A 20,786-nucleotide genomic window follows, 5' to 3' on the forward strand; every position below is an offset into this window, starting at 1 on the left:
CCCTGGAGGAGGGCATGGCAACCCACTCCAGTATTCTTGTGTGGAGAATCCCATGGACAGAGGAGCCTGGCAGGTTACAGTCCTTTGGATTGCAAAGAGTGTGATCCTACTAAAGTGAATGAGCATAGGGGAAAGATTAAGGAAGTACCAAGAGGCCAGAAGGTCCTACAACTCTCACAAATTATTATTTCTGTAGTCTACTATCATTGGGTGGTAGACCATTTTACCAATTTAGATAAGAAAATGAGACAATTATGGATGCACAAGCTTCTAATTTTTAAAGTGCCACTGGGACTACCGTGCTGGCATCATCTGTGGGTGGTGTGGCACTGTACGTGTGAGGGGTGGGTACTGTAGGAGGTCATGGTGACTTGCAGGGTTCTGCACTTCATGTTCAAAGTGGAAAATCATTTCCTAACAGCATTTCTATCGTGATGTCCTGGGAATGAAGGCCTTCATGATGGGAAATGAAGTAAAACGATGGATGGATTTGGACCTGAGGCTGATCATTTTGTTGTAGAACTGACTTACAGTTAGGGCATCGGAGACTAAAAACTTGACAGTGACTTCGTGATTACCACACTCGCTTCTAGCCAGTTCAGTTCAGTCGCTCAGCCATGTATGACTCTTAGCGACCCCGTGAACTGCAGCATCCCAGGCCTCCCTGTCCCTCACCAACTCCTGGAGTCTACTCAAACTCATATCCATTGAGTCGGTAATGCTATCCAACCATCTCATCCTCTGTCGTCCCCTTCTCCTCCCGCCTTCAGTCTTTCCCAGCATCAGGGTCTTTCCTGATGAGTCAGTTCTTCACATCAGGTGGCCAAAATATTGGGAGTTTCAGCTTCAGCGTCAGTCCTTCCAATGAATATTCACCACTGATTTCCTTTAGGATGGACTGGTTAGATCTCCTTGCAGTCCAAGGGACTCTCTCAAGAGTCTTCTCCAACACCACAGTTCAAAAGCATCAGTTCTTCGGTGCTCAGCTTTCTGTATAGTCCAACTCTCACATCCATACATGACGACTGGAAAACCATAGCTTTGACTATATGGACCTTTGTTGGCAAAGTAATGTCTCTGCTTTTTAATATGCTGTCTAGGTTGGTCATAACTTTCCTTCCAAGGAGCAAGTGTCTTTTAATTTCATGGCTGCAGTCACCATCTGCAGTGATTTTGGAGCCTAAGAAAATAGTCTGTCACTGTTTCCATTGTTTCCCCATCTATTTGCCATGAAGTGATGGGACTGGATTCCATGATCTTAGTTTTCTGAATGTTGAGTTTTAAGCCAACTTTTTCACTCTTCTAGCCAGGCCGTCAACAATGCCAGGAAGCTGGAGTGGCCACTCAATGAGGTTGCAGGAGATGTTTTTGAAACCAAAGCCCCTGGAGGATATAAATTCTGTTTGTAGAACTGCAGTCCACCGCAGACAGATCCTATATTAAAAGTAACTCTACCAGAGTCTGATCTTGAGAAGTCCTTTGGCTACTGGTATAATTTAGTAGGAATGAAAGTTTATGAAAAAGATGAAAAGAAGCAGAAGACTTTGTTGGGCTCTGCTGATAACCAGTGTAAGCTGGAGCTATAGGACATCTAGGAGGCAGTGATCTTGCAGCAGCTTTTGGACAAATTGCCTTTTCTTGCCCCTAGAAAGAGAGAGTTGTCAGAAGACTTGATAAAATGGGAGAACTGGGGGATTCTGACTCCCCTTGTGAGTCTGGGCACTCTAGGGAAAGGAACAGTGCAAGTGATCATTCTGCCTGACCCTGATGGACATGAAATTTGCTTTGTGGGAGATGAAGCATTTTGAAAACTCTAAAAGATGGATCCAGAGAGAACAGATTATTGGATGATGCAATGGCAGAAGATGAAAGTGATGAATGGTTTGCTTCACAAAATAAAACAAGGCTTCAGGTTAACTGAAGACATCATGTGTAACAAGCATTAGTGTTTCCTGTTTCAACTTGTGAGGCCTAATGCATGCATTATGTGATAAATGCTCTTATAACTTGGTTGTTTCCTGCACAGCTAGAGAGGCTGGGGTGGTAAAGATCTGTGTGTTTTAATCTTTGAAAGGTCTGATATATTTTAGAAAAATCCCATCGTTATTGGTCCATTTAGAGGAGAACTCTCACTGTCCTCCTTGCCATTACTGGAAGGGCACACTCTATGTGTGACTGTATTACATTAGTAATAAATTCTTCTCTAGCCTGAGACAGATGTATGGAACATTACCTTTGGTTGGGGGAATTTTGATAAGCATGTAACTTTAATGAGAGCAGTTACATCCAGATTTTTTTAAAGTGCCATTGAACAGCACTCTTCCCACGAGCCCTGTGTTCATGACACCACTGCATTGATTATCTTTTACTGTAGAATTGAGAGAAGCTCCCCCAAAACGTGGGGACTGCTGTGGTCACCAAAATAGGTATAGTTTGTATTGCAGGGGATATTTGTTGGGAGACCTCCTAAAAATTGATTAGTCCAATCACATCTTTCATTTCAATCACATTCTTACAGAGTATAAGCCTCATACAAAAAACTTTGTCATTTTTGGTCAGGGCTACATCCTTGCTCTAAAAGCAGTTCTTAACACATAGATTCTCATGTGCTGTAAATGTTGCTGGAATTAAACTTGGTGCATACAGGCCCTATGTCTAGTACTAAAGTGGGAGAGGAGATACCAAGGATGAATAGGACACGGTTCCAAATTGAAAGTTCATATGTGTTTTATTCTAAACTCTTAAGTATGGCTAGTTAACATTTGAAGTACTATTAATAATAGGGAATAAATACTCTGGGGTAGTTACTTAGCATTTGAAAGACAGTAATCAGAACTTTCTCTACAGAGGCTCCTACAAGCCCTTTAGTTATTTCTGCAATCATCCAGTGCCTGAGGTTTGTTGACTAGCATAATGAATATTATAAATGTTTTCTAAATTTTTAATTTTTGTAATGTTTAAACAAATATAAAAGGTCAATAAAATGAATACCTGTATACCCATCACTCACATTTTGCAATTATGAAGATAAATAACTTTTCATGGTAAAATGGGCATTATTCATGACATGATTAGCTACAAATATTCTGTAGGCATCTCCACCCTTGAATGAACAGGACTGAAGAATCTAGTGAGCTCCACAGCCTGTTCCTTCAGTGGAGGCTTGCCCTATGGCTAGGAATTCCATTTGCTTTTGTGTTTAGCTGTCAGACAATTCAATTATTTGATTCTAACCTGAGGGTTAGTTGAAGCCTCCTGCTAGATGATTGCCTTGAGTGAACCTGTCATACAGGTTATTTATTTATATCTAAAAGGATACAATGCTAGCTGGAACTTAATGATACTTACATAGTAAGTTATATGACACACAAAAAAACTTCTAAGTGCTGTGAGATATATCTGACATAAAATTTGTCATTTTAACCAATTTAAGTATACAATTCATTGGCCTTGAGTATACATTCATAGTGTTGTGCAATCATCGCTATTCTTTCTCCAAAATATTATCACTCCAAACAGAAACTCTGTACCCATTAATCGATATTGCCCCATTCCATCATACCCCCTAACCCCCGTTAACCTCTAACCTACTTTCTCTTTCTACAAATTTGCCTATTCTAGATATGTAAGTGGAATCATATCATATTTGTCCTTTTGTGACCTGGCTTATTTCACGCAGCATGTTTTCAAGGTTCATTCACATCGTAGCATGTTTTAGTAGTTCATTCCTTTTTATGGCTGGATATTCCGTTTTGTCAAGGCTATGGTCTTCCCAGTGGTCACGTATAGTTCTGAGAGCTGGACTGTAAAGAAGACAGAGCGCCAAAGAATTGGTACCTTCGAACTGTGGTGCTAGCAAGACTCCTGAAACTCCTGGGGAGCGTGGAGTCAAACCAGTTAATCTTAAGGGAAATCAACCCTGAATACTCATTGGAAGGACTGATACTGAACTGAAGCTCCAGTGTTTTGTTCATCTGATGTGTACAGATGACTCATTGGAAAAGTCCCTGATGCTGGGAAAGATTGAGGGCAGAACAAGAAGAGAGCATCAGAGGATCAGATGGCTGGATGGTATCACCGATGCAATGGACATGAACTTGGGCAAACTTTGGGAGATGGTGAGGGACAGGGAGGCCTGGCGTCCTGCAGTCCATGGGGTTCCAGAGAGTCAGACGTGACTGGGCAACTGAAAAACAACAACGTTTCATTTAGTTAATCCTTTTGTCTCCTGATGGACTCTTGAGTTCTCATTTTTTGGCTGTTGTGAATAATGCTTCATAAGCATTGGAATACAAGTGTCTGTTTGACTCCCTCTTTTATTTTGGGTATATAATTAGGAGTGGAATTGCCAGGTCAAGGGAATCATTAAACTGTTTTCTACAGCAGCTGTACAATTTTACACTCTTACCAACAATGTGTGAGGGCCCCAATTACTCACGTTCTTGTTAGTACTTGTTATTTTCTGATTTTTAAAAAAATAACCATTCTAGTGGGTATCTTATTAGGTTTTGATTCGCATTTCCCTAATGAATATGATGTTGAGCCTTTTTTCATGTCTTTATTGATAACTTTGTGTTTCTTCTTTGGAGAAATGTTTGTTAAGGTCTTTCTGCTCAATTTTGAGTTGGGTTTTTATTGTTGAGTTGTAAGTTTTTTTTTTTTTAATGTATTCTGAATATTAAATCTTTGTCAGATACATGATTTGTAAATATTTTGTCTCACTGTATAGGTTGTCTTTTCACTTTTTTGTTAGTATCCTTTGCACAAAAGTTTTTAGTTATGATGAAGTCCAATTAATGCTTTTTCTTTTTGGTCTAAATTGCTTAATGCTTTTCTGTTTCACTTTTTCACTCAGCATAGTAATTCTGAGATTCATTCAACTAGTTACATGTATCAATAATTTATTCTTTCTTATTGTAGAGTAGTATTTCATTTTACATGTCACCGTTTGTTTATCTGTTTGCCTCTTAATAGACATTTGGGTTGTTTTCAGTTCTTAGCTATTACAAATAAAGCTACTGTGACCATTCACTTGCAAGTCTTTGTACAAAATAATTTTTTTTTCTGTTAAGTAAATACTTGACTTGAGATGGCTGGATCATATGGTATGTATGCTTCCTTTTCTAAGAAACTGCCAAACTTTTCCAAAGTGGTTTTCCCATTTTAATTCTTACCAGTAGTGTATCAATGTTCTGGTTTCTCTCAGTCTTTGCCAACATTTGGTAGTGATAGTCTTTTTTCAATTTTCACAATTCTAGTTGTTATGTAGTGGTATCTCATTGTGGTTTTAATTTGTATTTCCCTTTTGAACTGTGGTCTTGGAGAAGACTCTTGAGAGTCCCTTGGACTGCAAGGAGATCCAACCAGTCCATTCTGAAGATCAGCCCTGGGATTTCTTTGGAAGGAATGATGCTAAAGCTGAAGCTCCAGTACTTTGGCCACCTCATGTGAAGAGTTGACTCATTGGAAAAGACTCTGATGCTGGGAGGGATTGGGGCAGGAGGAAAAGGGGATGACCCAGGATGAGATGGCTGGATGGCATCACTGACTCGATGGATGTGAGTCTGAGTGAACTCCGGGAGTTGGTGATGGCCAAGGAAGCCTGGCGTGCTGCGATTCATGGGGTCGCAAAGAGTCGGACACGACTGAGCGACTGAACTGAACTGAACTGAAGAAAGGCAGTGCCAAAGAATGCTCAAACTACCACAAAATTGCACTCATCTCACATGCTGGTAAAGTAATGCTCAAAATTCTCCAAGCCAGGCTTCAGCAATACGTGAACCATGACTTCCAGATGTTTAAGCTGGTTTTAGAAAAGGCAGAGGAACCAGAGATCAAATTGCCAACATCCGCTGGATCATGGAAAAAGCAAGAGAGTTCCAGAAAAACGTCTATTTCTGCTTTATTGACTGTGCCAGAGCCTTTGACTGTGTGGATCATGATAAACTGTGGAAAATTCTGAAAGAGATGGGAATACCAGACCACCTGACCTGCCTCTTGAGAAACCTGTATGCAGGTCAGGAAGCAACAGTTAGAATTAGACATGGGACAAGAGACTGGTTCCAAATAGGAAAAGAAGTACGTCAAGGCTGTGTATTGTCACCCTGCTTATTTAACGTCTATGCAGAGTACATCATGAGAAATGCTGGGCGGGAGGAAGCACAAGCTGGAATCCAGATGGCTGGGAGAAATATCAATAACCTCAGATATGCAGATGACACCACCCTTATGGCAGAAAGTGAAGAACTAAAGAGCCTCTTGATAAAAGTGAAAGAAGAGAGTGGAAAAGTTGGCTTAAAGCTCAACATTCAGAAAACTAAGATCATGGCATCTGGTCCCATCACTTCATGGCAAATAGATGGGGAAACAGTGGCTGACTTTATTTTGGGGGGCTCCAAAATCACAGCAGATGGTGACTGCAGCCATGAAATTAAAAGACGCTTACTCCTTGGAAGGAAAGTTATGACCAACCTAGACAGCATATTCAAAAGCAGAGACATTACTTTGCCAACAAAGGTCCGTCTAGTCAAAACCACTGGTTTTTCCAGTAGTCATGTATGGATGTGAGAGTTGGACTGTAAATAAAACTGAATGCAGAAGAATTGATGCTTTTGAACTGTGGTGTTGGAGAAGACTCTTGAGAGTCCCTTGGACTGCAAGGAGATCCAACCAGTCCATGCTAAAGGAGATCAGTCCTGAGTGTTCATTGGAAGGACTGATGTTGAAGCTGAAACTCCAATACTTTGGCCATCTGATGCGAAGAGCTGCCTCATTTGAAAAGACCATGATGCTGGGAAAGATTGAGAGCATGAGGAGAAGGGGACCACAGAGGATGAGATGGTTGGATGGCATCACTGACTTGATGGACATGGGTTTGGGTGAACTCAGGGAGTTGGTGATGGACAGGGAGGCCTGGCGTGCTGTGGTTCATGGGGTCACAAAGAGTCGGACACGACTGAGCGACTGAACTTAACTGAACTAATGACTAGTGATGTTGAGCATCTTTTCATGTGTTTATTTGTATTTTCTTACTGTTGAATTTGGAAAGATTTTTGAATACAAGTCTTATCAGGTATATGCTTTGTAAATATTTTTCTCCCTGTATCTGTCTTTTCATTTTCTTAGAGCCCTTTGAATGGTAGAAGTTTTTAACTTTCAAAAAGTACACTTTGTACATTTTTTTTTTCCTTTTGTAGATTTTGCTTTTGGTGTTATATCCAAGAATTCTTTTTCCAAAGTTAACAAAGATTTTCTCCTGTGTTTTCTTCTGGAAGGTTTATAGTTTTAGGCTTTACATTTAGGTCTGTGATCCATTTTGAGTTAATTTTTATATATGTTGTGCATATGGATGTCCCAGTTATTCTGGCACATTTGCTGAAAAGACTATCCTTCTCCATTGGATTGCTTTCTGCACCTTTGTCAAATATTAGTTACCTGCATATTGTGGATTTATTTTTACACTCTATGTTGTACCTGTATCATTGATCTATTTGTTTATTATTATACCAGTACCATGCTGTTTTGATTATTGTAGCTTTATAGTAAGAAGTTATTTTGGCTTCTTGGGTCACTGTATATCCATCTGAATTTTAGTATTGGCTTGCCAATTTCTACAAAATCACTTGCTGGCATTCTGATTCGGATTGCCTAGAGTCTATAGATCAATTCGGGGAGAATTGATATCTCAGTAATTGAGTCTTCAGACTCATAAACATGATATCCTTCTATTTATTTAGTTCTTTATTAGTTTCTCTCAGCAGTGGTTTGTGGTTTTCACTTTTCAGCTCTTTTATCAGATTTATCTTAAATATTTCACATTTTTGGATATTACTGTAAGTGGTATTACAATTCTTGCAAGTATATAAAAATACTATTGGTTTTTACATTTTGATACTTTATCCTACAATTGTGCTAAACTCATTTAGTAGTTTTAGTAGCTTTTTTTGTAGATTCTAGTGAATTTTCTACATGGAGGATCATGTCTGTGAATAATGACTGTTTTTATTGAAGGACTTTTACTACCTGATTTTTAGATGATAGTCATCAAGAGAATATGGTACTGGCATAGGGAAAAGACATAGATCAATGGAATAGAATATAGTCCTGGAATAGACCCTCTCATAAATAGTCAATTGATATTCTTAAGGGGACAGAAATAATTCAGTGGCAAAAGAACAGTCTTTTCAACAGTGATGTTGGAATAGACTTATCCTGTGAATAAGTCAGTCTTGATCTGTATACCATGGATCATAGACTAAACATAAAAGCTAAAATTATGCAAAAGAAGACCTAGAAGAAAAAAATATTGCTCTTAGGGTAGGCAAAGATTTATGAGACAAGAACCCCAAAAAGCCTAATCACAGAAGAAAAAATGATATATTGAATTTTATTAAAGTTAAAATCTTCTACGCATTTAGAAAATAAACAAAGCAAATACTGGGAGAAGATATTCTCAAAATATCTAACAGCGGACTTTTATTTAGAATTTTTTTTAAAAAAGAAACTTGATTGAAAACAGACACTTCACAAAAGAAGACATGCTACCGAAAATGTGAAAAGATGCTCAACATAGTTAACCAGCAGGGAGATACTCACTAAAATCACATATGGGATATCCCCTGCTTTCTCTGGAATAGCTAAAATTAAAAGGCTAAGAATTCCATGTTCCAAATGAATGTGAGAATAAGCTGGATTTCTCTTGAATTGTTAGTGGGAATAGATCCTCCCTCCATATCTACAGGGTAATGGTTCCAGAAACCATGTGGATACCAAAATCCATGGATGTTCAAGTCCCTTATGAAAAACAGAGTACAGTTGGCCTTTGGCATCTGCAGGTTCAGTGTACACAGGTTCCACCAAAGGCAGATTGATATTTTTAAAACACTTATTTATTTTATTTTTGGTTGCACCAGCTTTTCATTGCTGCATGCAGGCTTTCTGTAGTTGCAGAGAGCTGGGGCTGCTCTTATTGCAGTGCGTGGGCTCCTCATTACAGTGGCTTCTCTTGTTGCAGAGCACAGGCTCTAGAGGCACAGGCTTCAGTAGTTGCAGCACAGGGGCTCAGTAGTGGCGGCACAGGCACTTAATTGAAGCTCACAGGCTCTAGAGTGCGAGCTCAGAAGTTGTGGTGCACGGACTTAGTTGCTCTGCAGCACATGGAATCTTCCTGGACCAGGGATTGAACCCATGTCCCCTGCATTGGCAGGAGGATTCTTATCCACTGCACTACCAGGGAATCTGGCAGATTGATTTTTTATTTTTGATCTGTGGTTGGTTAGATCTACTGATGTGGAACCCATGGATATGGAGGACTGATTGTATAAAATGGTATATCTCCATGGGAAACATTTTGGCAGTTTATAAGTTTAAACATACACTTAGCTACTTGATGGAAAAGGCACTGGCAACCCACTCCAGGACTCTTGTCTTGTCAGTCCATGGGGTCGCAGAGTCGGAGATGACTGAGTGACTTCACTTTCACTTTTCACTTTCATGCATTGGAGAAGGAAATGGCAACCCACTCCATTGTTCTTGCCTTGAGAATCCCAGGGACAGAGGAGCCTGGTGGGCTGCCATCTATGGCGTCACAGAGTCAGACACAACTGATGCGATTTAGCAGCAGCAGCAGCAACTACTTGACGGAGCAATTCTACTTGTAGCTGTTTACACAAGCAAAATAAAAACATCTGTTCAGAAAAAGACATGAATGTTCATAGCAGCTTTATTCATAATAGCCCCAAACTAAATACAACCCACATGTATAATACTTGAATGGATAAACATATTGTGGTATATTCATGCAATGGAATATAACTTATCCATAAAAAGAATATAAGGAATATAGTATTATAATGAACTTAGTAGCATGGATGAATATAAAAAATGTGCTGTGAATGAATCTTGACATAAAGGAATATATGCTGTATGATTTTATAGTAGGCAAAACTAATCTGTAGTCATAGTTATAAAAGTAAGTGTTGCTTTGAGCTGAGTAGGGTGGGAGATTGATTACTAGTGGGTTTTTTATTGTTTTTGTTTTTGGCCATGCTGCATGATTTGTGGAATCTTAGTTCCCTGACCAGGGATCAAACTCGGGCCCTTGGCAGTAAAAGTATAGAGTCTAAGCACTGTACTGCCAGGAAATTCCCACTATTGGGTTTGAGGTGACTTTCTTGGTGGTAAAAATGTTCTGTATCTTGATTAGGGATATGGTTACTTGGTTACATTTGTTGAAATTCGTTGAGCTATGCATTCCATATGAGATCATTTTATCATATGGAGGTTATTCCTTAACGTAGTTCATTTAAAAAAGAAAAAACAACAGCTCAAGGTGGATTGTAGATCTGTATGTGAAATGTCAAAATATAATTCCTTAAAGATACTATGAGGGCGATGACTGAGTGAGTGTGACTTTGTAGACATGGGGTTCGTGCTGGGGATCTTGGGGAAGGGGGGTGGTGCCTCTGGACCCTCCTTTTCTTGGCAGGGATTCCCGATCTGTGTAATTTATGGAGGTAGAAGGAATGGGCTCTGGCCTCCTTGGCATCATGTCTTCAGTAACAGCAGCTTCCAGTCCTCTGGTTCTGTCCTCAAGCGCCAGGACACAGAGCCAAAAAATAGATACTATGAGACAATTTCTTTTAAAAAAATCACTAATGTTAAACTGCATTAAAACCTGGAGCTTCTTGCCTTCAAAAGGCACTACCAAGAGAATGAAAAAGGCGAGCTAGTATGAGAGGGGGGGGAAAGTGTGTGTGTGTGTTTCTTATATGTATGTATTTTTTCTTGAAAATTGCCACATATCCAAAAAGTATAACTCCTATAAATTATTAGGGGAAATTCCAAATATTTGAAAGGAGAAAGGGCAACAATGTGAATAGGCATGTCATAAAAGAGAATTTCCAAATAGTCGATAAGCACGTGAAAAACTGCTCTAGATTTTTAGTCTTCAGAGAAATACAAATTGAAGTCATAATGCAGTATCAATATGTATGCACTGAAATGGCTAAAATAGACAATTCTGAGTGTTAACAAGGTTGAGAGCAACTGTCATTCCTGCTACATTGCAGATTGGGGTGGGAGTATAATTTGTAAAATTAATTTGGGGAAGCTATGGCAATGTACCCCTACTTTACGACTAAACAGCTTCTCTTCTAGAATATATCCCACAGAACAGTATATGTCTCAGGATACATTTTTAAGAATGGTCATAGTAGTTTATTTGTGAATAAAAAAATTAATAGTTACACAAATATCTATAACAATAAAATCATTGAGTTATTTTGTAGTCAAACATTGGAATACTATAAAACAATGAGAAAGAACAAACTACTAAAAACACCTACATGGATGAATTTCATAAACGGAATGTTCGTTTTTAAATTGGAGAGTAGTTGCTTTACAGTGTTGTGTTAGTTTCTGCTGTACAAAAAAGTGAATCAGCTATATGTGTACATATATTCCCTCCCTCTTGGATCACAAATGAAATGTTGACTGAAGGAAGAGAGATTCAATACATATATAAAATTCCATTTATATAAAAACTCAAAAACAGGTGAAGGTATGTTTTTGGTGTTGTAAGCTGGGATCATGGCTATTTTGGGGTGAGGAGTAGGCACAAGGGGTTCCTGATCTGGGTGGTAGTCACCTGGATGTGCTTATTTTGTAGAATTTTTCATGTTTTACATTTATCATTTGTACACTGTGTATATAGTGGTTTGATTTTTAAAAGTTTATTTTGGGGACTTCCCTGATGGTCCAGTGGTCAAGACCCCATGCTTCCACTGTAGGGCGCATGGCTTTGATCCCTGGTTGGGGAACTAAGATCCCACATGCACAGCACAGCCTAAAAGAAAAGTTTATTTTAAAAAATTAATGACAAAGTAAAGATACTTTGAGGAAAGAAATTACATGGTATTCTTGGAGTGTGGCTGAGAATGAGATTACTATACGGAAGTCAGTAGTTGTCGGTAATAGTATCTAAAAATGGAGGCCGGGAATTCCCTCGTGGTCCAGGGATTAGGACTCACCCCTTCCACTGCAGGGGGCACAGGTTCCATCCTTGGTCAGGGAGCTAAGATCCCATGAGCTGCCCAGCATGGCCAGTAAATAAATAAACATTTTAAAAAATGGAGGCAGTAAAAAGCATTCCACTTTACAGAGGTGGGCAACTTCACTTGGTACAGTCTGAGATCTCTTGTGTTGGCTTACACTGCTTGTTTCTTGCTTTTAGCTCTAGGGCTCCTCTGTGGTTGCAGTACAGTGCTTACCATGGGAACTTACTGGAGTTGTACAAGCCAGTGTGAGGGATATTTAACATCCAGTGGAGCAAATTTTGGTCAGCAGGAGGTGGGAGTCTATTTATGCACACACACTCACACATACATACATATGTATATAATATTTGCTTACCCGTTTCTCACTTCAGATTTGAGTCTTGAGCTGCATTTCATACAGTTTCTCACATTGTCCTCTGTAGGACAACTATTAGGCCAACCATTTTATTGGCTTGCTGTCTCTTGTTGTACCATTCCATTCTTAACTCCTGCTCCCCAGCAAAGTATTCATGAAAAAGCCTCTGCTCAGACTCTGACCTGCTCACCTTAACAAAGAACTATCTGGCCCAAAATGTCAATAGTACTGAGGTTGGGAAACCCTAGTATTTGAAGCCAGTGGTTTGCTTTAAAATCTAAGCTCTTCAGTATTCAAACACAGACATTAGGAAATAACCACTGAGTGTTAATTTTTGTGTCTATAAAATGGTAATGATAGGTACAAACAAAGCCCTTGAGGATTAAATAAGGTAAGCTCTATAAACTTCATGTCTGAAACATGGAAGAGTTCAATAAACAGCAGCTATCAATACTTCTTTTTGTTTTTTAGCCCTCATACTCTATTGGAAAGCAGGGAAAACTACCAAGATATGAATGAAGATGAAAAGTAAAAAAAGTTCAGACATAAAGTGTATGACCTTGGTTTAAGTGGGAATGGAACCCTTTGGTGGTTTGTAGTTAGAGACCTGTATTTTCACTTTGTGGCACTGATGCTGCTACAGCTAAGTCGCTTCAGTCGTGTCCAACACTGTGCGACCCCATAGACAGCAGCCCACCAGGCTCCTCCATCCGTGGGATTCTCCAGGCAAGAATACTGGAGTGGGTTGCCATTTCCTTCTCCTATCAATACTTCTTATTCAGGGTTATATGCTATTGTCTGACACTATCTGAGCCATTTTCCCTGAGTATAAAAACTCTTTCTTAGAGACCAAGTTCTCAAGTCCTTATAAATAACCATCAAAAGGGACCAAAAACTAGCATCTACAGAATCCAGTATAGAGAAAACACCAACATGATTCATATGAAGATTTAAACAGATATATGGGGTTTTCAATTCTGTAAATTTTTAACTTCAAGTTGATGCTGTGTTCACAGAGATTCAACATTGCAATGAAAAAGTTGTTTTGACAATAGCACAAGTTCACTGTCAAAAACTTTGAGAGCAGCCATAAACATTATTTGGAAGCAAAGGATGCATTCTGAAACACTTAAAAAGCCAGAGAACATAGTATGTAAACACAATTAATCACTGAACAAAGTAACGCTAAAATACATAAAACAGGAAATTTTTTAGTTTTTTTTAAATGGCAACATCTGTGTATGTATATATTATTGGGGGCTATTTTATGCATTTAGGATACTTAGTAGCAGTTCCTGGCCTCTACCCACTAGATACCAGTCCCTGTCCCCTCAGCTGTGACAGCCAGAAGTGTCTCCAGACATTGCCAGGTGTAAAATCATCCTTGGCTGAGAACCACCAAGGTAAATGTAGATTTGAATTCCAGTTCAAAGGTTATGGCTCTGAATTTGAACACATTACCTAACTCTGGAATGGGTGAATTTAACTCAGATGACCATTATATCTACTACTGTGGACAAGAATCTCTTAGAAGAAATAGAGTAGCCCTCAAAGTCAAAAAAAGAGTCCAAAATGCAGTTCTTGGGTGCAGTCTCAAAAATGACAGAATGATCTCTGCTCTTTTACCAGGCAAACCATTCAGTATCACAGTAATCCAAGTCTGTGCCCCTACCATTAATGCTGAAGAAACTGAAGTTGAATGGTTCTGTGAAGACCTACAAGACCTTCTAGAACTAACACCCCCAAAAGATGTCCTTTTCACTGTAGGGGACTGGAATGCAAAAGTAGAAAGTCAGGAGATACCTGGAATAACGGCAAGTTTGGCCTTGGAGTACAAAATGAAACAGGGCAAAGGCTAACAGAGTTTTAGCCAAGAGAAAGCACTGGTCATAACAAACCTTTTCCAACAACATAAGAGAAGACTCTACACATGGACTCCCACCAGATGGTCAATACTGAAATCAGATTGATTCTATTTTATGCAGCTGAAGATGGAGAAGCTCTATACAATTAGGAAAAACAAGACTGGGAGCTGACTGTGGCTCAGATCATGAACCCCTTATTGCCAAATTCAGGCTTAAATTGAAGGAAGTAGGGAAAACTACTAGACCATTCAGGTATGACCTAAATCAAATCCCTTATGCTTATACAGTGGAAGTGACAAATAGATTCAAGGGATTAGATCTGATAGAGTGCCTGAAGAACTGTGGATGGAGGTTCGTGACATTGTACAGGAGGCAGTGATCAAGACCATCCCCAAGAAAAAGAAATGCACAAAGGGAAAATGGTTGTCTGAGGAGGCCTTACAAATAGCTGAGAAAGGAGAAGTGAAAGCCAAAGGAGAAAAGGAAAGATAAACCCATTTGAATGCAGAGTTCCAAACAATAGCAAGGAGAGATAAGAAAGCCATCCTTAGTGATCAATGCAAAGAAATAAAGGAAAATAATGAGAAATTTTAAAAAAAGAAAATAATAAAAATAATGGGAAAGACTAGAGATCTCATCAAGAAAATTTGAGATACCAAAGGAACATTTCATGCAAAGGTGAGCACAATAAAGGACAGAGTTGGTATGGATCTAATGGAAGCAGAAGATATTAAGAAGAAGTGGCAAGAATACACAGAAGAACTGTACAAAAAAGATCTTCATGACCCAGATAACCACGATGATCACTCACCTAGAGCCAGACATCCTGGAATGGGAAATCAAGTGAGCCATAGGAAGCATCACTACGTACAAAGCTAGTGGCAGTGATGGAATTCCAGTTGAGCTATTTCAAATCCTAAAAGATGATGCTGTGAAAGTGTTGCACTCAGTATGCCAGCAAATTTGGAAAACAGTAGTGGCCACAGGATTGGAAAAGGTCAGTTTTCATTCCAATCCCAAAGAAAGGCAATGCCAAAGAATGCTCAAACTACCACACAATTGCACTCATTTCACATGATAGTAAAGTAATGCTCAGAATTCTCCAAGCCAGGCTTCAACAGTACATGAACCATGAACTTCCGCATGTTCAGCTGCTTTTAGAAAAGGCAGTGGAACCAGAGATCAAATTGCCACCATCTGTTGGATTATTGTAAGCAAGAGAGTTCCAGAAAAACATCTACTACTGCTTTACTGACTACTCTAAAGCTTTTGACTGTGTAGATCACAACAAACTGGAAAATTCTTCAAGAGATGGGCATACCAGACCACCTGACCTGTATGCAGGTCAAGAAGCAACTGTTAGAACTGGACGTGAAACAGCCAACTGGTTCCAAATCAGGAAAGGAGTACGACAAGGCTGTATATTGTCACTCTGCTTATTTAACTTATATGCAGAGTACTTCATGCAAAATGCTGGGCTGTACGAAGCTCAAGCTGGAATCAAGATTGCCAGGAAAAATATCAGTAACCTCAGGTACGCAGATGATACCACCCTTATGGCAGAAAGTGAAGAACTAAAGAGCCTCTTGATGAAAGTGAAAGAGGAGAGTGAAAAAGTTGGCTTAAAACTCAATATTTCCCTACTTTCTTCAATTTAAGCCTGAATTTGGCAAAACTAAGATCATGGCATCCGGCCCGATCACTTCATGGCAAAAATATGGGGAAACACTGGAAATAGTGAGAGACTTTATTTTTGGGGGCTCCAAAATCACAGCAGATGGTGACTGCAGCCATGAAATTAAAAGACGCTTGCTCCTTGGAAGAAAAGCTATGAAAAACCTAGACAGCATATTAAAAAGCAGAGACATTACTTTGCCAACAGAGGTCCATCTATTCAAAGCTATGGTTTTTCCAGTAGTCATGTGTGGATTTGAGAGTTGGACTATAAAGAAAGTTGAGTGCCGAAGAATTGATGTGTTTGAACCATGGTATTGGAAGAGAGTTCCAGAAAAACATCTGTTTTTGCTTTATTGACTATGCCAAAGCCTCTGACTGTGTCGATCACGATAAACTGTGGAAAATTCTGAAAGAGATGGGAATACCAGACCACCTGACCTGCTTCTTGAGAAACCTGTATGCAGGTCAGGAAGCAACAGTTAGAACTGGACATGGAACAACAGACTGGTTCCAAATAGGAAAAGGAGTACATCAAGGCTGTATACTGTCACCCTGCTTATTTAACTTATATGCAGAGTCCATCATGAGAAATGCTGGGCTGGATGAAGCACAAGCTGGAATCAAGATGGCCAGGAGAAATATCAATAACCTCAGATATGAAGATGACACCACCCTTATTTATGGCAGAAGGCGAAGAAGAACTAAAGAGCCTCTTGATGAAAGTGAAAGAGGAGAGTGAAAAAGTTGGCTTAAAGCTCAACATTCAGAAAACTAAGATCATGGCATCTGGTCTTATCACTTCTTGGCAAATAGATGGGGAAACAGTGGAAACAGTGAGAGACTATTTTTCTGGGCTCCAAAATCACTGTAGATGGTGATTGCAGCCATGAAATTAAAAGATGCTTACTCCTTGGAAGAAAAGTTATGAACAATCTAGACAGCATATTAAAAAGCAGAGACATTACTTTGCCAACAAAGGTCCACATAGTCAAAGCTATGGTTTTTCCAGTAGTCATGTATGGATGTGAGAGTTGGACTATAAAAAAAAGCTGAGCGCCAAAGAATTGATGCTTTTGAACTGTGGTGTTGGAGAAGACTCTTGAGAGTCCCTTGGACTGCAAAGAGATCCAGCCAGTCCATCCTCAAGGAGATCAGTCCTAGGTGTTCATTGGAAGGTCTGATGTTAAAGCTGAAACTCCAATACTTTGGCCACCTGATGCGAAGAGCTGACTCATTTCAAAGACCGTGATGCTGGGAAAGATTGAGGGCATGAGGAGAAGGGGACAGCAGAGGATGAGATGGTTGGATGGCATCACCAATTCAATGGACATGAGTTTGGGTAGGCTCCAGGAGTTGGTGTTGGACAGGGAGGCCTGGCATGCTGTGGTTCATGGGGTCACAAAGAGTCGGATATGACTGACCGACTGAATTTAACTGATTGGAGAAGACTCTTGAGAGTCCCTTGGACAGCAAGGAGATCCAAGCAGTCCATCTTAAACAAAATCAATCTTCAATATTCATTGGAAGGACTGATGCTGAAGCTAAAGCTGCAATACTTTGGTGACCAGATGCGAAGAATCAACTCATTGGAAAAGACCCTGATGCTGGGAAAGATTGAGGCAGGAGGAGAAGGGGACTACAGAGGGTGAGATGGCTGGATGGCATCACTGACAACAATGGACATGAGTTTGAGCAAGCTCTGGGAGTTGGTGATGGACAGGGAACCTGTCCTGGTGTCCTGCAGTCCATGGGGTCACAAAGAGTCGTACACGACTGAGCGACTAAACTGAACTGAACCTAAATCGTAAACCTTAGTTGTTGTTTTTTGAGCGCCACATCTGACACACACAGTTCAGTAAGTGATAAGGTGATGCTGAAACTTGTTTTCTTTTTGCCGCTCTGCCTTTCTATTCTCTTCAAGTGAAATGCCCCTTAGTGAAGCCTGTGTTCATGTTGAATGAGAATTTCTCATCTAAGATTGTTAAAAGGCTTTGATCTTTCATGTAGGCAGTTAGCACAGAATTCAGGTTTGCTTTCTCTCTAGCTATGGATCAGCTTTCATCCTCTTGTGTTCTTGTTTGACTTGAGAAGTTGGGAGTACATTATTTCATTTGAATCTCCTCCTTATATAACATTGTATTTTGTGTTCTTTACATATTCATAACCTCTTTAGTTAGACTCAGCGTGTTAAGACTAGTTCAGGCTTATTGGAATCATACCTATGGAAATTGGAAATACAAGGCTAAATCTTTATCAAAACAAGAAATTAACATGTGATATGGTATTATTAACTAAAGTTCAGATTTTGTTCAAAATATCATAAAATCTTATGCCAGTGTCAATTATTTGTTTTCACACCTTTTTCAAGATTCCACATTGTATTTAAGTTACACTGAGCAGTTTCAGCTGCATGCAACAAATTCTGATAAATTCTCTTTTCATTTTTATTCTGTTACAAAAATTTTCTTATTTTCCTTGTTATGGCTTCTTAGATACACCCATTGTTTTAAAATGGACATTTAATTTCCAGATGCATGGGGTTTTTTAAGTGTCTTGGATATTAATTTCTCATTTAAATGCTTTCTTCTCTGCAATCACCGTCTGTGTTTTTTTCAGTCTAACTTTATTGAGGCTTTAAATGACTAAGTCAGTGAACTCTCTTGGTAGATGTCATATTGCACTTAAAAATATGTGGGTTATTTTCAAATATCTCTTGATATTGATTTCTAACATAATTCCACAATGATAAGAGAACAGGCTCTGTATGATTTTAATGCCTTTAGACCGTGAAATTTTTGCACCTTGTTTTATGTCCCTGGAAATGTTCCAGTGTCTTCTAGGTTATAGTCTATAGGAACTTGAATAGAATTTGTATCCTTCTGTTGTGTGAAAATTGTATAAATCGTAATTTATCTGGAATTGGTTCATGGTACCAATTGGTTCATGTATGTGAGCATGTGTGTGCTAAGTCACTTCAGTCATGTCTGACTCTTTGCGACCCTATGGACTGTAGCCTGCCAGGCTCCTCTCCATGGGATTCTCTAGGTAAGAATACTGGAGTGGGTTGCCATGTCCTCCTCCAGGGGATCTTCCTGACCGAGAGTCTGCATTGGCAGGCAGGTTCTTTACCACTCGCGCCACCTGGGAAGCCCTCGAGTCTACTGTATTCTTCTGCTTTTCTGTCTATTCATTCTATTAATTTTTCAGTTTGATATTGAAATTCCAACTAAAAATTTTAATTTGCCTACTTAAAAAATAATAGTAATGTATAGTGGGACTATATGTAACTTTGTTCTGTGTTTTCCAAGTCTTCTGTAAATGAGTAATACTTTCATAACTTAAAAAAATAAAAAAGAAATATTAATTTTAAAAACTGAATATTGTTGTTTATTGTTATTGTTGTTTTATAACTCTGAGTTGACAGCCAATGAAAAAATTTGTTCTCTAGTTTTATTTTTTATAAGTATGATTAAAAGTATTAGTAGCCTAAAATTGCTTTCATATACATTATGCCATTTAAATTTTATTAAAGTCCCAGGCAATGAAAAGAGAATAAAGGGAGGTTAGGAAAGGAACTCTTGATATACCGTAAGTATATAGCAAGATACTACTTAATTCCAAAAGCCATCTTATTTTCATAATATCAGGCTACCTCCCTCAAATGAGGAGCATATTAGTCTGCCTTAACTTTCTTTGTAGACCATGTACTTGACCTGTCCTGTAGGTAACAAGATAACAGCATGAACTGTAGGACATTGGGACTGTTATAAGCCATTTTTTCTGTTGCCAGTAGGCCCAAAGCCCTTTCTTGCTTAGTCCAACTTCCCTGACCCTCTGTGGCATACATCTTTGGTATTCTCCTGGCCTAGTGCAGTTATATCTGGATTATGGAAATAAAGAAAGTTTCTTGGCTAAGTGAATAAACCTTAGTTCTTGATTATGTGTATTATCTTAGCTTTTGTGATTTCATATTGCTCAAGAATGCAGAGCAGTTAAATCTTAAGCCATGAAGTGGATGTTTGCTAAGAGTCAAGTAGAAGCTGACTTACTTAAAAACTAAGAGGGCTTTATATCCAATAAGAAAATAGTCTCAGAACTTTCCTGTTTGTTCTAATAGACTACTGAATAAATGATATTTTTAAGTCTTTTGTTGCCTAAAACTACTGTCGATGTGATTTGTATTTTTAGCTGCGAGAAGAAAAGTTACAAGAGGAGAAAACCTCTGAAGATCAAATCCACAAGTTGTTACCAGAGGACACAGAAATAGGAAAAAGGAAAATAGATGAACAGAAAAAAAGAGATGAGCCATTAGTACTGAAGACAAATCTAGAGCATGTAAGTAGATCACTTTTTTGATGGACACTTGTCTCAAAATCAGCCATTAGCCCAGGTGACATGGATCTGAAAAACCTGTCTTGATGATCAGTAACAGTCATTGACTCTGCAACTTAGGAATATTGAAGACCTTAGCATCCAGATGGAGAGCTGGAGAAAATGATTTGTGAACAGGACAATGAGACTTGTGTGAAAAGATTAAGGGAGAGCAGTGGGGAAAAATGGTGAGTGAGAAGGAAAACCTAGTGTGGTATATGCTACTTTGGGTAAGCTTTATACATACATTGTCATTTTGACTTAGGTGTTGTTATTTGATGGAGTTCTGTATGTGTTATATCCTCAACTAGGAGGATGAACTTTCCTTAAAGGTTGTATTTTATTTCCCTTTACTCTTTATAATAACCCAAACAGCATAGTTCTCTAGTTACAAGGTGTGTGTGTCTGTGTGTGTGTGTGTCTGTGTGTGTGCTCAGTTATGTCCGACTGTTTGCGACCCCA

The 20,786-nt window shown here is 39.0% G+C and overlaps 1 protein-coding gene, 1 non-coding gene and 1 pseudogene across 2 annotated transcripts in view; all 3 read left to right on the top strand.

Annotated features, from left to right (window-relative positions):
* Positions 1–3,674, top strand: part of LOC120876055 — a 6,259-nt pseudogene extending 2,585 nt beyond the window's left edge.
* RNF169 (ring finger protein 169) overlaps positions 1–20,786 on the top strand; it is an 87,591-nt gene that overhangs the window by 38,748 nt on the left and 28,057 nt on the right. Inside the window, exon 3 of the mRNA XM_040258822.1 lies at positions 20,142–20,288. Coding sequence (XP_040114756.1) covers positions 20,142–20,288 — 147 coding nt within the window. The remainder of the gene's footprint in view (positions 1–20,141; positions 20,289–20,786) is intronic.
* On the top strand, positions 10,470–10,607 carry LOC120877168. Its single transcript, XR_005724290.1, has one exon. It is a non-coding gene; the product is annotated as a small nucleolar RNA SNORA57 (small nucleolar RNA).

This window comes from Oryx dammah, unplaced genomic scaffold, assembly GCF_014754425.2.
Source record: "Oryx dammah isolate SB20612 unplaced genomic scaffold, SCBI_Odam_1.1 HiC_scaffold_17, whole genome shotgun sequence".
Classification (NCBI taxonomy): Eukaryota; Metazoa; Chordata; class Mammalia; order Artiodactyla; family Bovidae; genus Oryx; species Oryx dammah.